The sequence below is a fragment of the Spea bombifrons genome, chromosome 4 (assembly GCF_027358695.1).
Source record: "Spea bombifrons isolate aSpeBom1 chromosome 4, aSpeBom1.2.pri, whole genome shotgun sequence".
NCBI classification, from domain to species: Eukaryota; Metazoa; Chordata; class Amphibia; order Anura; family Pelobatidae; genus Spea; species Spea bombifrons.
The window spans coordinates 1,897,401-1,913,843 of record NC_071090.1 but is presented as its reverse complement, the minus strand read 5'-3'; the positions used below and the strand labels follow the sequence as shown (position 1 = coordinate 1,913,843).

The 16,443-nt window shown below is 43.8% G+C and overlaps 1 protein-coding gene across 3 annotated transcripts in view; it reads right to left on the bottom strand.

The window, feature by feature from the left end:
• ARHGAP8 (Rho GTPase activating protein 8) overlaps nucleotides 1-16,443 on the bottom strand; it is a 37,099-nt gene that overhangs the window by 11,339 nt on the left and 9,317 nt on the right. The window contains exons 3-10 of one of the 3 annotated variants that reach the window (XM_053462718.1): nucleotides 14,435-14,548; nucleotides 9,305-9,385; nucleotides 6,104-6,152; nucleotides 5,712-5,769; nucleotides 5,380-5,471; nucleotides 5,156-5,296; nucleotides 4,685-4,823; nucleotides 3,488-4,064 (exon numbers count right to left, since the gene is read on the bottom strand). In XM_053462718.1, the coding sequence (XP_053318693.1) occupies nucleotides 3,520-4,064; nucleotides 4,685-4,823; nucleotides 5,156-5,296; nucleotides 5,380-5,471; nucleotides 5,712-5,769; nucleotides 6,104-6,152; nucleotides 9,305-9,385; nucleotides 14,435-14,538 (1,209 nt within the window). In that variant the 5' untranslated portion in view covers nucleotides 14,539-14,548 and the 3' untranslated portion in view covers nucleotides 3,488-3,519. Of the gene's footprint in view, nucleotides 1-3,487; nucleotides 4,065-4,684; nucleotides 4,824-5,155; nucleotides 5,297-5,379; nucleotides 5,472-5,711; nucleotides 5,770-6,103; nucleotides 6,153-9,304; nucleotides 9,386-14,434; nucleotides 14,808-16,443 lie in introns of those variants that run through there. The other 2 variants (XM_053462716.1, XM_053462719.1) reach the window with 2 other exon arrangements.

The window sequence follows — 16,443 nt, the reverse complement described above, 5'->3', positions numbered from 1 at the left end:
GGCGGATTCCAAAATAACTTCCTTAAATCACGGAGAAATTAGAAACCTTTCCGTTTAGTGAATCCGCCCCTGATTCCCGGCAGGCAGCCGGAGGGCAAGAATTACCTGCAAAGCCAGCGATGTCAGATCTGTGAACGCTTTTAACCCCGTAAAAAAAACCACAACGGTTTCGTTTAGTCTGAGTTTGTGAATTAACCCTTTACATGCCAGGGAGTTTAGCAGAGCAGCGAAAAGTGATTTGTTGCTCTCAGTGCACAAACAGTTAAATGTGTGACTTCCAAAATAAAGTTCAATGTCACCCCCAGGCTGATGTCCCAACGTATGATGTATGCTGTAAATACACAGGAATCTGTGATAAATTGTAAGAAAGGGGGTGGTAGATAAGCGGAGCAACCTCCCAGCAGAAGTGGTAGAGGGTAATACAGTGAGGGTATTAAACATGCATGGGATAGACATACGGCTCCTGAATCTAAGACGAGACCAACGACTGATTAAGGTTTGAGTCGTTACAGCAGGAGAAACGGGCGACTAGACGGGGGCCGGATGGGCCGAGCTGCAGGCAGGCTATCCCTAAAACTATCAGGGTTGTCAATATAAACTGAAAATTAACCTTTAGAGCGGCTGACACTGAATTATATCCTGCACCCACGGAGTGAAATTGAGTTTGAGACGGTTTCATACCCCCCTAAGAGGTGGAAATATTGGGATATTTCAACATTCAGCACTCAGGGAGCCGGCTGAGAGTCAGAAGAGTTGTAGTTCAAGTCAAGAGGGAGATGAATCTTTACAGGGAAAGGAGAGCTCCGGCGTACAGCGACTAAGAGACCCGGCTCAATGTCTTCTGCACCAAAAAACCCCTGTAGGATCGGAGAAAGCAGTGCATGGTTCCGCAGGGGAGGAGTTACCATAATGCAGGGGAGGGGCAGCGCATGGTTGACTTCTAATGCCAGCTCAGTCACTGTCAGTGTCTCATTTTAATTCTATTCATGCGCAGAGAATCATGTGACGCGCTTCATATAACACGAGCCCAAAATGTTATTCTAATTCCCACGATATAAAAAGTAACATTTCGATACAAATATAATTGAATGCATCAAATTCCTGAAACTTTAGCTCCACCTACAGGTAATACGACATGTGACATTAGGCGTGACGTCCCATTGGAGCACCGACCTCATTTTATTTGGAGGTTTCGAGTCGGACTATGACATGGGTTATGATGTAAGAGGGTTAAACAGACGCCACTCATTCCCAGACTGTGATTCCTTTTGACAAATTAACCCTTTGAGGACCAGGCGTTAAAAAAAAGTCGCCCTCCCCTGCATGCCGGAAATTAAACGTTTTAATAATGAGATTTAGATTTCTGCTGCAAATAAATAAAGTTTTTTCTCACTGAGTCTTCATTCTGCGGCACAAACTGCATCGAAAGATCTCCTCCAGCACACAATGGGTTAATCTCCGGCCCGCTAGACTTTACCTTTCACCCCCCCCCTGATGTCATTGGGTAGGAACGTCCGGCCCCCGGCGGCTCGCGGTTAAACATTAATAGGAATTGAAGTTTTTCGCTCTCTTCGTGTCCTTAAAATCCCAGAATCCGCCTCTCACCCCAGCGAAGCATTTAGTTACAGAATCACCAAAAACACACTTTCTTCATGAAAATACGCTGCGATCCGGGGGGGGGGGCGGACTCGGAATGCAGGGCCCCCCTCAGGCGTTACAGAAAAAGGGGGACCTTTATTATTGGTTTTATTTTTTCGGAGCCGGTGGTGAATTTACTCAAAAAAACTTCATTTTTCAGAAAACACGCCGGTTGTTCTTTACTTTCGCTTTAAGGCCAGCGACCGCCGGGTGCCGACAGGCGGATCCGCCCTCTGTGTGTCGCTGCCGGCCGGTCCGCCCACTCAGTCACACTGATGGAGAAAGCATAAGCTCTTTCAGCATTAAAGAAGTTTTATGTTACTGAGAGGGTGGTGAATAAGCGGAACCGCCTCCCAGCAGAAGTGGTAGAGGGTAATACAGTGAGGGGATTAAACATGCATGGGACAGACATACGGCTCCTGAATCTAAGACGAGACCAACGACTCCCCCTGGTGGCCAGAACTTATTCTACCGGCAATAACCACCATTAAATAACAGTTTGATTTCTTTGTATAAAATATCATTTAATTATCTGAACAAAAAAATGTACATTTACAAATATTCCAATATTTTGGGACTAAAGGATTTCATTTTTTTTTTTTAATTTCAAAGTAAATAAACGAGTCATTTTTAACAAAAAAAGAGGCACCGACCCAATAAAACGAGGCATCTGCAGCTCGAGGTTTTTTGACAATTTATTTTCGATACGTAATTGGATCCGAGTAATAAAAAAAAAACATTTAGTGGCCGTTCCCCTCGGAACCCCAAAGACCACAGAACCGAGCGAGCCGGACTTCCTGTGACCTGGAAAGAGTCCAAAGAAGTCCTGAGGAGCGAAATCAATCAATAAAGCTATTTTGTATTTTTTTTTCCTTGGCATTTTTTCATATTTTTAATTTCCATAAATCCATTTTAAAAGAAAACTGCGAGACGTCTTATTGCTTGTGACATAAAGAAGATCGCACTGAATTTTAGTGCCTCCCCCGACCCCCGAGTCCTGCTCCAGTCCCAGACGAGTCCTAAAGATTTTAAAAACACAGAGAATGAGCAGCGCGGATCTCCATGGCGGCTCCTACCCCACCATAGTCTGCGGCAAGGGGGCTCTTTGGGTGTGGCAGGTGGGCGGTCCCAGCCATGCCCACCATTGCTCTGGCCACTCCCCTAGCCCCTCCCTCAACACGCGTTGCCCGATTTGTAATGTTCAGAGGGTCTGCATTTTTTCGTTTATTAAATGGATAAAAAGATTTAATCCACCCGGAGCCCCCCAGGTGGTTTTAAGGAGGGTAAAGAAGAGATTTTTGGGGTCTTTCCTACTAAAAAGGAAGCCATTTTTTAGGGGTAACTGCAAAGACTTGGGGAATTTAGGCATTTAAATAAAAAGCTGCATTTAGGACGATGTCTACCTTATTAATGACCCCATATAGGGGCAAACCTCAGCATAGGGGGGCAAAGCAAAATCTCCAAAAATGGCATTCGGGGGAAACCTTGTTTCCATGGTGACCATGCCACGATGCGCGTATCAAGTGATTGCTTGCGGTAATCTAATAAATACAGCGTTTCAGTAACTATTCTATGTTTCCGCGTGAAAAAGCGGTATTTTCCGCCCAGGTTCGCGCATGTCCGCGCCTCCATGGGAGTTACCTGCGGAAGCCCTGCCTTTGGCTGTTGGAAGGGAGGCCAACACATTGTGTTATCTGAACCCCTGGCACTTGAAGAGTTAATTAAAAATGCAACGACAGAACATTCTTATGAATCGTTTCGGGTTCCGTGAAGAAATTCCAAGAAGAATCTTTAATTCTGCAAAAAAATGGAAAAATAGGTTGAAATATCTTTAAAAAAAAAAAAAAATATTTAAAAAAAATTTAGAAAATGTGAAGTCCTCTATACAAGGCTTTGTCTCCCAACATCCATGGTGTATCCGGGTGATTTGGAGCAGCCTCTGCCAAAGTCGATAAAAATCCCTTCAGAGTCCGAGTCAATGGACTCCAAGATCTGGTCCACCATGGTCTCCGGGCTGGAGGAAGGCGGCGGGAGTGATTCCGACTCTCGGGGAAGCTCGTCTCTGGAGTCCTGGCCGCGGAACAATCCCGCCTGGTTTTCGTTGAGGTCGTGCATTGGAGTAAATTGTCCGTTGGCGGCCGTTGGCCTCTCCGGCTCTCCCGGAGGCAGCGGCTTGGAGGCCGACACGGACAGCTTGGAGCTGGAGTCCAGGATCGTGGTCAGGTTGGAGTAGCTTTGGATTTCCAGGAGCGAGGTCATCTCCGACACCGAGTGCCGCCGGATCCCCGTCCCGCTGGAGGCCAAGTTCTCCATGTCGTACTCGGCCACCGGCGTCAGCAGAGGGTTGTTGTAGCTCTTGGATCGAACCACTGGGTTCTTGGTGACGATTTCCCCGGACTTCGGACAACGCCGGAATATCCTTTTTTCTGTCGAAAAACACACAAAAAAAAACATGTCAAACATTTTACGGGGAAGCCCTTTTGGGAACTCTTCTAAGAGACGTTCTACTTCCTGTTCTCTGCACCAATTAGGACAAAGTTACACAGCAGCCAATCAAAAAGCAGAGTACAGGAACGCGCTGGGATACGCCGCCACGCGCTGTCTCCGAAATATTAGTAGTTTTTAAAATCTACTGCTTATATTTTTGGCAAAAGATCAACTTTAAAAACCAGTAAGATCTTACATAAAAACACAGTTACACTGCAGCCACTAAAGCTGGTTTGAAGCATAACCAGGGGCAAAGAGGGTGGCGGATAAGCGGAACAGCCTCCCAGCAGAGGTGGTAGAGGGTAATACAGTGAGGGTATTAAACATGCATGGGATAGACATACGGCTCCTGAATCTAAGACGAGACCAACGACTGATTAAGGTTTGAGTCGTTACAGCAGGGGAAACGGGAGACTAGACGGGGGCCGGATGGGGCCGATCTGCCGGAAGGTTTTGGATTTCAGTGGTGAAACTTTTCCTAAATGAACATACTTTAGAAATACTCATGAAGGCCACTAGGGGGCAGTAGATTGTCAGCCGTTTACTGCCATTCTCTTACCTAAGATGCAGGAGGCGTGGGTGACGGGGCCGTCGTTAGAATGGAGTCCGTATGTACCGAGATACGGTGAGACCACCTTCTGTAAGAGAGACTCCAGGTTCAAATACTCCTCCGATACCCCTCTAGATTCATGAACTCCCTGAAAAACACATTACGGGAAAAAAATGGCTTTTAGAAATGAGAAAAATACTGCTTATTTACCTAAATTCTATTTAATTAACCAGCTGGACTCTCTGACTAATGAAAGTCTATGGAGCGACAGACTTCATTAGCATCGCCATAAAGCATCAGCTCAGTGTGGCGATTAAACCAAAATATCACATGGCCAACAGCAATGGCGGCTCCAGGTCTGCAGATAAAGGGAGTTTATTGGGGTATTAAAAAATATGTTTTAAATACAGCCCTTCAGCGATGGGCACATTTCAGGGGGTGTTTGTTGAAGTTGCCCCCTCGGTGGATGTATTTTCTCACCTGAAGTATTAGCAGCATCTGGATAATGGAGGGAGGGACGCGCGCCCGCGGCCGGGATAAGGCATCGTCCAGCTTAAGATTCAGGGTGATTATGTTCCTAAAGTGCAGCAGGGCCAGCTGCCGGATGGAAGGTTCCTTCCCCTGTAATAAAAGCGGGCGATTAAACGACGCCGTTGTACTGCCGTCCGTCCGGAGGCGGGTTTACGCAGATCTCTCACGTTTACCTGGACGGGGTAGAAGATCGCTTGGAGCATCGGGAGGACATCGCTGAAAAAGAAATCCCAAGTTTCCGCTAAAGAATCCAAAAGTTTCTGCCCTGAAATAAAAATATAGGTTTATAAAATAAAAAAAATCTACTCATCGCAGAACACATTTGGTGTCAGTAGGGGGCGCCAGAGTGCAAGAACGGAACACAACTTCAGCCTTAGTCATAGATTTTATATTTTATTTTTATATATATATATTTTAATGCAGTATTTAATACAAGCCCCTCCCCCACTGCCAGGCCAATTGATTTTAAAGGCGATTTTCAGACGGTTTCAGGATTTGGCCTCACCTTCATAAAAGCGAATTTTGTCCCGAAGTATCACCATCCCCTTCGTGAGAAGCTGGTTCTGAAACCACAGAAAGTCAATCATTTTAAATATAAATCATTTGGGGAATTTAAATGCCCTTTAGTAAAATTTCGGTAAATTAATTCACATTCTGGGACAAAAAAGTGATATAATAGAGCTATTTCCCCACGGATTTGTCTCCTTGTGTCCTTAATCAGTCGTTGGTCTCGTCTTGGATTCAGGAGCCGTACGTCTATCCCATGCATGTTTAATCCCCTCACTGTATTACCCTCTACCACCTCTGCTGGGAGGCTGTTCCACGTATCTACCACTCTTTCAGTAATGACATGCCCCTGGACCACCACTGGTGAGCAAACCACATAGATGGAATCACCTGAAGGTATTCCGTGAAGAATGATCCGAGCTCAGTTTTTAGCAGCTGCCTGTAACAGAAAGACCGGAAATCAGCGGATTCTACAAACCTATTAATCCATTCATCCAAAAACTAGAAATATTTCCCTGTTTATTCACGTGAGCCGGACGCTGAAATATCGCATGGTTAATAAAATGCTGCATTTTTATTATATTTACGAATAAAACAAATAGCATTCTAAGTTTCTCTAAAGTCCTGTAAACAAAAGAAAATGTTTACATTCGTAAACAAAACATTCCATCCATATTTTTCTGATATCGGCTCGTCAGGCCTTAGAATATTTTTCTTACTATATTAAAGCCTGATTCCTAGGCAACTTTGAGGGGTTTTAGAGATCCTAGCGGTCTCTCCCGCTGTCTCTTTCTTTATATGACTTTTGTCTGATTCCTGCACCGGTTACAAAACACATAAAACCATAAACCATAAAAAAAAAACATAAAAACTTAACAGCCTATCAGGAAGCGGGGAAAACAATTATAAACTCAGAAGCTGCATTCTTAAAGTGATTTAAAAAACTGTTTCCCTGTTAAAAAAGTTCATAAAACTCTTTATATTGGGAGTCGTTCAGGGGCCGGATTTATTTTAAGAAAATATATGTTTAAGGAAAGCGCGTTCTCTTTAAATAAAGGTGCGGGGGTGAAAGATACAAAGTTACTGAGCGATAAAATCCGCTGGGAAGCAGAGCAGTAAAAGTCGGATAAACTCTTTTCTTATCGGAATCTTAAAAGGGAATAAAAAAACCTCAGAAAGAAGACAAACGCCGTAAATCGCCCCGATCCGCCCGCAGCGCCACAAACCCAGCTTCAGCCGCAATAAACGTGAACTTTGATATTTACAGCTTAATCCCTTTATTTTATTATTTTATTTTTTTCACTAAGTGCGAGACGATTGACGGGGAGGAATAGCTGCCTGGAACATGAAAGGGTTAAATACATGCAAACCATAGTAATTTACCAACACGGGCCCTTTTGGGGCCAAATCAACGTCTTCTTCCTACTGAGTCCGGAAGGAAGTTCCACTGATTATTCTACGCTACTTGTTAACGCTAATTGTAACATTGGATGTTTTTACCCAAAAAGTACCCCTGAACAGTCCCTGGCACCCCTTATAAAGGGATAGATGTGATTTATCTATACATTATACAGGGCATCTCGCTGATTTATCTATACATTATACAGGGCATCTCGCTGATTTATCTATACATTATACAGGGGCCAGTCACTGATTTATCTATACATTATACAGGGGCCGGTCACTGATTTATCTATACATTATACAGAGGGCCGGTCACTGATTTATCTACACATTATACAGGGGGGCGGTCACTGATTTATCTATACATTATACAGGGGCCGGTCACTGATTTATCTATACATTATACAGGGGCCGGCTCGCTGATTTATCTATACATTATACAGGGGGCCGGTCACTGATTTACCTATACATTATACAGGGGCCGGTCACTGATTTATCTATACATTATACAGGGGCCGGTCACTGATTTATCTATACATTATACAGGGGGCCGGCTCACTGATTTATCTATACATTATCCAGGGGGCCGGTCACTGATTTATCTATACATTATACAGGGGCCGGTCACTGATTTATCTATACATTATACAGGGGCCGGCTCGCTGATTTATCTATACATTATACAGGGGGCCGGTCACTGATTTACCTATACATTATACAGGGGCCGGTCACTGATTTATCTATACATTATACAGGGGCCGGTCACTGATTTATCTATACATTATACAGGGGCCGGTCACTGATTTACCTATACATTATACAGGGGGCCGGCTCACTGATTTATCTATACATTATACAGGGGGACGGTCACTGATTTATCTATACATTATACAGGGGCCGCTCACTAATTTATCTATACATTATACAGGGGCCGGTCACTGATTTATCTATACATTATACAGGGGGCCGGTCACTGATTTATCTATACAATGTACAGGGGCCGGCTCGCTAATCTATACATTATACAGGGGGAGGCTCGCTGATTTAGCTATACATTATACAGGGGCCGGTCACTGATTTATCTATACATTATACAGGGGCCGGTCACTGATTTATCTATACATTATACAGGGGCCGGTCTCTGATTTATCTATACATTATACAGGGGGCCGGCTCGCTGATTTATCTATACATTATACAGGGGCCGGTCACTGATTTATCTATACATTATACAGGGGCCGCTCGCTGATTTATCTATACATTATACAGGGGGCCGGTCACTGATTTATCTATACATTATACAGGGGGCCGGCTCGCTGATTTATCTATACATTATACAGGGGCCGGTCACTGATTTATCTATACATTATACAGGGGGCCGGTCACTGATTTATCTATACATTATACAGGGGGCCGGCTCGCTGATTTATCTATACATTATACAGGGGCCGGTCACTGATTTATCTATACATTATACAGGGGGCCGGTCACTGATTTATCTATACATTATACAGGGGGCCGGTCACTGATTTATCTATACATTATACAGGGGCCGCTCGCTGATTTATCTATACATTATACAGGGGGCCGGTCACTGATTTATCTATACATTATACAGGGGCCGGTCACTGATTTATCTATACATTATACAGGGGCCGCTCGCTGATTTATCTATACATTATACAGGGGCCGGTCACTGATTTATCTATACATTATACAGGGGCCGGTCACTGATTTATCTATACATTATACAGGGGGCCGGTCGATGATTTATCTATACATTATACAGGGGCCGGTCACTGATTTATCTATACATTATACTGGGGCCGGTCACTGATTTATCTATACATTATACAGGGGCCGCTCGCTGATTTATCTATACATTATACAGGGGCCGGTCACTGATTTATCTATACATTATACAGGGGCCGGTCACTGATTTATCTATACATTATACAGGGGGCCGGTCGATGATTTATCTATACATTATACAGGGGCCGGTCACTGATTTATCTATACATTATACAGGGGGCCGGTCACTGATTTATCTATACATTATACAGGGGCCGGTCACTGATTTATCTATACATTATACAGGGGGCCGGTCACTGATTTATCTATACATTATACAGGGGGCCGGTCACTGATTTATCTATACATTATACAGGGGCCGGACGTTGTACTCACCGGACGCCCTCGTTGAGGTTATAGAGTTCATGATCTGGAAGTCCTTTTTTCTGAAAGACGGAAATCACTCCATTCTGGATGCTGCGACAGAGAGAAATCCGCCGTTATTCACCCCGAACGCAGCGGGAATTTCATGCTATTTTACAGCGATTTCAGATCATTGAATATTTCCCGTTCCTCGCCGTTTTAAAGCCTCTTATATATCCGGTATTTATTTATCACCGTCATCCATTCGAGGTGAAAAAACCCGATTTCGGAGCCAAGGAACAGGTCAGCGGTTTTTGAGAATCGGCTTTTTTGCTGAGCGAAGCCAAACGCTGATAAAAGCTAACGGCCGGCCCATAAATCACCAAAAACACTCGAATTGACTCATTCTTTAAAACGTCATTTATCCCGAAACCGTCAGCGGCAAACCTCCGAAGAAACCCCAAAATCTGCTACTTTTCACCAATCAATAAAATTGTGTTTTAATTCCAAAAATTTGAATAAACAAAAGTCAGCTGCCGCGGAATTCCTAATTTTTTTTTCTCAAAAATCGGCTAATTTTGCATTTAAAAAAAAGATTTACTCCATGAATAAAGCGCCAAGAAATTCCAGTAACCAGATGATTATTTTTTGTGGAATTTATTAAAATCAGATCCCGCGTTCTCCTGATGAACAAAGATTAAGCACTCCCTGTTTCTAAGGAAACGGGGAGAATGATCAGATAATGCTTCAATTTGTTGTTTTACACAATATGTCAATCATCCAGACGGAAGCCATTAAACTCCAATTAGAGCACTTCGGGAGTTAATGAGACCTTGGTTTCCTTTGCGGGGGGGGGGCGCGTGACAGCGCGTGTGACACGGGGGTCTCGTGGAGGGTAGGGGGGTCTCACGCATGGAGTGCTGAGTGTCTCTTTACAAAAGGGATAAAATAAGTCAAGCAGTGGAACTGCCCCTTCACTATACCTTCACCCTGAGTACCGGGGTCAGGAAGCCCCCCCCCAGGATGCTGGGCCAATTTTTTTTATTTTTGCTATAATTAGAGTCAGGATAAAAGCTGACACTTTACCTAATAACACTAATAATAATAATAACACTAATAATAATAATAATAATAACAATAACAATAATAATAATAATAATAATAATAATAACAATAATAATAATAATAATGTGGATTTTACATTATTATAATAATATTACTCGATTTTCTTTAGCTGATAACGTGATGTATTTTAAAACCGAAGCAAACTTTTAGGCAGCTTTCCCTGCCGCTATGGCAACAAAGAATGGTCACCTATCATTGTCATGATTGATGCAGCACCCTCTAGATTGTAAGCTCCTGTGCGCAGGACCCTCCTCGCCTGTTGTTTCTGTTATATACTACTTGTTATGTCCTGTCCACCCATTGATGGCGCTATATAAAACAATAAATAATAATAATAATAATAATGTTCCGTTTGTTCCGTTCTGAATCATTTTCCTCGGTTTTGATGTTTTTTGTCCTTTTATGTTAATTAACGTAACCGAAAACATTCCGTCATTCCGGCAAACGGTTCCGAGCCGGAAATTCTGAATCACCGGCCGCCTCTCTGCCAAAACTTTGGAAAGAGTGACAGATACACCTGAGGGGGGACAGATGTGCCCCCCCCCGAACACGAGGATTAACCATGTGTGTTCCGGCTCCCAGCGATAAACTGTTAAACTGCATACCAAAACCTGGGAGAAGTAAATCACCAAAATGTATGGAAAACTCTCTCTCTGAGCCCAAAAAGACACATTTTCTTACCAATTTATACAGGGGAGGTTCTAGATTCAGGGTCAGGAACCCCCCTCCCCAGTAAAATTCCTGAAAATTAAGCTGGGGGCTTGCAGGGCATTTAAACCCATCAAAGAAACGGTTAAACTGCGTCTAAGCCCTTCTGTCCCGCTTCATGCGCAGACGCCGTACCTCGGCCGTACCCAGAGGGGCCCCGAAAAGGCGTCGCGGTTTATCCGGCAACAGCTTAGTTACGCGGACAAAAAGGATAAACGCACATTGGATCGAAGTTTTAAGTCCGGAACCCTGCGGGCATTAAAGGGTTAACGCGCGCCCAGCTGCCTCTGTTTATTATTCCGGGCACAGCTGGCGCTGCGGACCCCGGGGAGGACTAATTCTTTTTACGTGGTGTATCGATACTCCCCCCTGGGGGGGGGGCAGACATAGAGCTCTTTTAACCCTTCGAGAGCTGCTTCTTAAAAAAAACCACGTGACAGCTGAGTGGTCCCATTAAATGTACGCGGTCTCCTCCCTGCAAATGCGTAGGGGGGATTCTCTGAGCCTCTCTCTCTAGTTTCACATCATAGCCTCTTAAGGGTCAGAGGCTGAGATGGAATGTAAGGAAGTTTTACTTTACTGAGAGGGTGGTAGATACGTGGAACAGCCTCCCAGCAGAGGTGGTAGAGGGTAATACAGTGAGGGGATTAAACATGCATGGGATAGACATACGGCTCCTGAATCTAAGACGAGACCAACGACTGATTAAGGTTTGAGTCTTTACAGGAAGAGAAACGAGCGACCAGACGGGGGCCGCCGGGGGCCGATCTGCTGGTGAACTCTGTTGTGTTGTGAGTTTTCAGGTTGCTTCCCCTTTTAATACTAAAGAATTCCGCAATCCCTAATCTCATGAAAACAGCCTCATAACACAAATGGATTAACCCCCAAATCCTATGAATCCGACCCTTTAATGACGTTTAGAGAGCAGCGCAGGACGGTCCAGCTTTAAAGGGGGGGTCTCTGCACCCCCTGCCGGAGGGTATCTGACAATTAACGGTGCGGTTCCACTTCAGCTAAACTTTCATTCTCCAGCACATCCGCGCAGAACGGGCATTTTATTCTTTTCCCTAAAAACTAATGCAGATACTTTTAATGTTTTTCTCTGTGGCAACAACGTATCAGCATCTGCTTTTGTGTCACATGACAATTAATTGTCCCCAGCAAAAATAATCAAATATGATAAAATTATTTTTGGGAAGGCGTTGGGCATTCATCACAACCAGGAAAGGCGTTTCTAATGCCCTTGTTGAATTTAGAGATACATTATATCTGACAAATTTATGTACATTCTGTCCTTTTAAATACCATATAAGGCAAAATGGCATTTTAAATATATATATATATTTTAGAAATCTAGATATTTTAAAATGTACAGTTTATTCTGATCCTCATATTTAATAAATAATTAATAAACACAAATAATTCTAAATATATATTACCATATAATATATATATATATTTAAATAAATACATAAATAAATAAAAAATATATATATTTATTGTTTTCCAGAATTAATAACCCCAAATATATCTTAAATCCTGCCTTATAATACCCATATAAGGCAAAACTAACATAGAGATTTTAAAATGTATGACTTGTTCTGATCCTCACAATTAATAAATAATAAAAGTAAATATATATTAATGTATATTACCATATAAGGCAATATTAAGATTTTAAATATATATATTTTATTATTTCAATAACTATGGGAAATTTAACATTTATCATTTATATTCATAATTTAATAATTGTAAATTTAGCTTAAATCGTGCCAGGCCAAAATAAGCTATTTTCTCGGAATCACAGAGTTTTTATTATTTTCCAGTTTGACAGCGTGGGCCGTAGAAATGTTTAAACAGGGCTATTTCATCTTTTTCCGACATTTCCATTATAAATTTATACATAAGTCAGCGTTTGGTTACATTTCTGTGAAGCTGGCAGGTAAAGCGACATTAATCGCTATTTCTGTAACGCGGCGGAAACGCTTTAATGCAAATAATAACATTTTTTCCCATTTTGCTGAAAATAAATAAGTACATAATATTAGTTTAAGGTTCCTGGGAACTAAAATTACCAAACTGTACTCAATTTTAGTGCAAAATTCCGCATGTTGCTATGGTGATTGGGCGACTATTATCATTTGTAATAAATAACTCCCATTGGTGGCTCCAAGAAGCAATTTGTGATAAATTGGATTTTACAGAAGCAGCTTTCTTATTGGCCGATGGCCGACTAGGACTAGATTGGTGGGGGGGGGGGGGGTGATGATGAGGGAGATCCCAGATCTTCCCAATTGGCTCTTTTACACTATGGGGGAGGAGCCAGGCCCCCATAGCCTCCTTAGGACAGATTAAAAGGTGCTGCGTCCCTTTAAATCACGGAATGGCAGGATATGACATCATATCCTGGTACTCTATAGTGATGACAGCAGACACGGGGGTGGTGGCTGGAGGATGCTGCCCTAGGCCTGACCCAGGGGTAAATTTGTCACTTCGCACGGCGTTTCTCACCAATCGGGTTGTCGCTCGAAAAGCAAGTTCCCGGCACATGTTTCCCGGTAACACCTCTGGTGACCCCAGAATCACTTCCTGTATCTCTGATGACTTCCTGCGTTCCCATAACCCCTCCCTCTTATCCAGACAGCACCTTTTTTTTTGCCCAACTTGCTATAGGGGGTGGGAGGTAACTGACAGACTTGTCCCACGCGACTTCTCTTGGAGGGGCAAATAAAGGAAACAAATACCCGATATCCTCTCTGCATGATACCCTATACAGCAAGAGAGACCACCGAGGACAGAAAAGACCATGTGACTTTATATCTTTATATCTGAGGGCTTCTTAGTGAATAACATTCCAGCACAGGGGGCCTCTCCACATCTCTGGACCCCCGGGTCACCGCACCCCACTCCTCGCCACTTCCTCTCCAAAAACGGGCAGCTTTCAGCAGGACCCCCCCACTGACGTCATCGGCATACCTGGGAACTCTCTGGGTTTAACCCGAACATTGCCGGATGAGCACCGGTTCTCCAGGTCAAGACCTGAATCCTCCGGGTCGCGGGGTCTTGACACGCCTCACTCCCCGCCCATTTTCCCTTTAAATGGGGATGTTTCCCACTGCCATCAGCGGGAACGCCCCCAATGTCAGGGGGACCTCCCACCAACGTCAGGGAGACCATCGCAAGGGTCTTGACCCGGAGAACCTGGTGCTCCCAGGTATGTGTATTACCCTCTACCACTTCTGCTGGGAGGCAGTTCCACTGATCTACCACCCTCTCCGCTGGAAAACCACATTAATATGGTATTATAAGGGTTAAAGAAGACGGTACCTGTTCCAGGTGGCGTTAGATCCAGCTTTCTTCTGCTGAGTCCCTCGCTCTTCCAGTGACGTCGGCTCTCGCTTCCCCAAATCACTAAGGCTGGGTGAACTCATGAATTTCGACCTGCGAAGAGTCCTCATGGTCAGTGCGCGTTTCAGCATTTGCTGCAGAGAATAAATCCCGCGAGCCGCCCGGCTTTGCATAAATTAACGGACGTCTCGGCGCAGCCCGGCAGGGAACGGCGGACTTTTAATCGAGACCCAATCCGACGGAGCGGCCATAAAACCCGGAGGAAATATTCGATTCCGATCGCAGGTTTAGGTTTCCGAGCCTCTTCTTCCCCCAAAGAGTCGTCTTACGCCCGGCGGCTCCCTCGTGCATCGGAAATGGTGGCTTTGCAGCCAAAGTTTTAGCGTTTCATTCTTGTGGTTTGGCTCTCGGTCTCTTTTAGAGGAGGAGGAGAAAAAAAAAAAGTATCTGTAGCTGTAAATGGAATGGCGGAAGCAGACGGAGTAAAACGAGATAGAGAGAGGAGAAAAAAAATAACGAGAAAAAAAAATAAAGTTTCACAAGCCGTCGGGTTCAGATGTCGCAACTGAGAGAGCGAGCGGAGCTTGACTTCCTCGTACAGAGACGGCACGGAGAGCTGATCGTATGAGCATGGGAATGAGAGAGAGAGAGAGAGAGAGAGAGAGAGGGGAGAGAGAGAGAGGAGAGAAAGAGAGAGAGATCAGGGAAAAAAATCAACACTGAGCCTGCACAGGACGGGGGATTCTGATTGGCTGTTAAGTGAACCCCTTTTTTTCCACCCCACACTTTGCATTTGAATAGTGAATAGAGGGGTGTCTAGAGAAAAGAGAGGGGATCTTAAAACAAGACGCTCTATTAACCCCTTATTTTCCCAGAGAGTTGGCAAAACACACTCAAAGTTATAACTGAAAAACCGCATTTTTGTCATTTTTGTTATTGTTATCACCTAGGGGGTAGTTACCCGGGAAGGAAGGTAAATTAACTCTTTAGAGTGACAGACGTGAGGCGAGAGTGATAGCAAGCTGTAACATGATTTTAATGATTTTTATTTTAAAAGTATATATTTATTATTGTTCTTCATTTTTATTGAATTTTTTTTTGTTCGTGGCACAGCTCTGCTCCTCATCACACCTTAGCTCATCTAGCGCAGAGTGAATGAGGAATATGATTAGTGAGTTTTGAGAAATATCTCTGGAAATCAACCCCCCCAAAAAATGTACCATCCATTACAGAAGTAACACGCTAACGTAACGCAGCTTAGTGAATCTTTCCCTGATTCTGTCCCAGCCAGTCCCTGCATCGCGGGACACTTGGCAGAATTAAATGATTGGACAGATTTGTATACAAGGTGAGTCATGGAGTTATGTATAACGTCCCGGAAATGAGACTTCGGACGTGACTCAACAGCGTGAGTCAAATATTAAAGTTCACTTAAAGGGACAGAAGATCCGCCGCCCCAACGACTAATGTGAAATATTTCCATAATTCTACTAAAAAAATCTCCTATCAGATCAAAATTTTAATATCATTTTTTAAATTAAGTTTTAATATAAAAAAAACCCTCTCTTATTCCTTGTTGGGCTATATGCGGGAGCCGCCACCTTGCCATCGCGGGGTTAAATTGCCCGTCGCCCTGAGGTATCTGTGATAATAGCGTTACGGAGGGACCTGCGCGGCTGGAAACAATCTCTAGCGCTGGAGGCTCCTGCGCCACCCGCTAAAACAACGCGGGGAGAGAACAGGAAGCGGCTTCCAACTTCCTGCTCGGGCTGACGGGAGGGAGGGAACAGGAGGCGGCTTCCAACTTCCTGTTTGGGCTGACGGGAGGATTCCGATGCAGCCTGCACTGGGGGATCATGGGAAATGGAGGGGAATTTGCATAAAATAACTCTGCTGTGTCTTTTAAGCTTCGAGATGGAAAATATACATTGAAATAACGAAAAAAACCTGAACTTTAAATAATGACACAATCAGGAAGTCAGCGATCA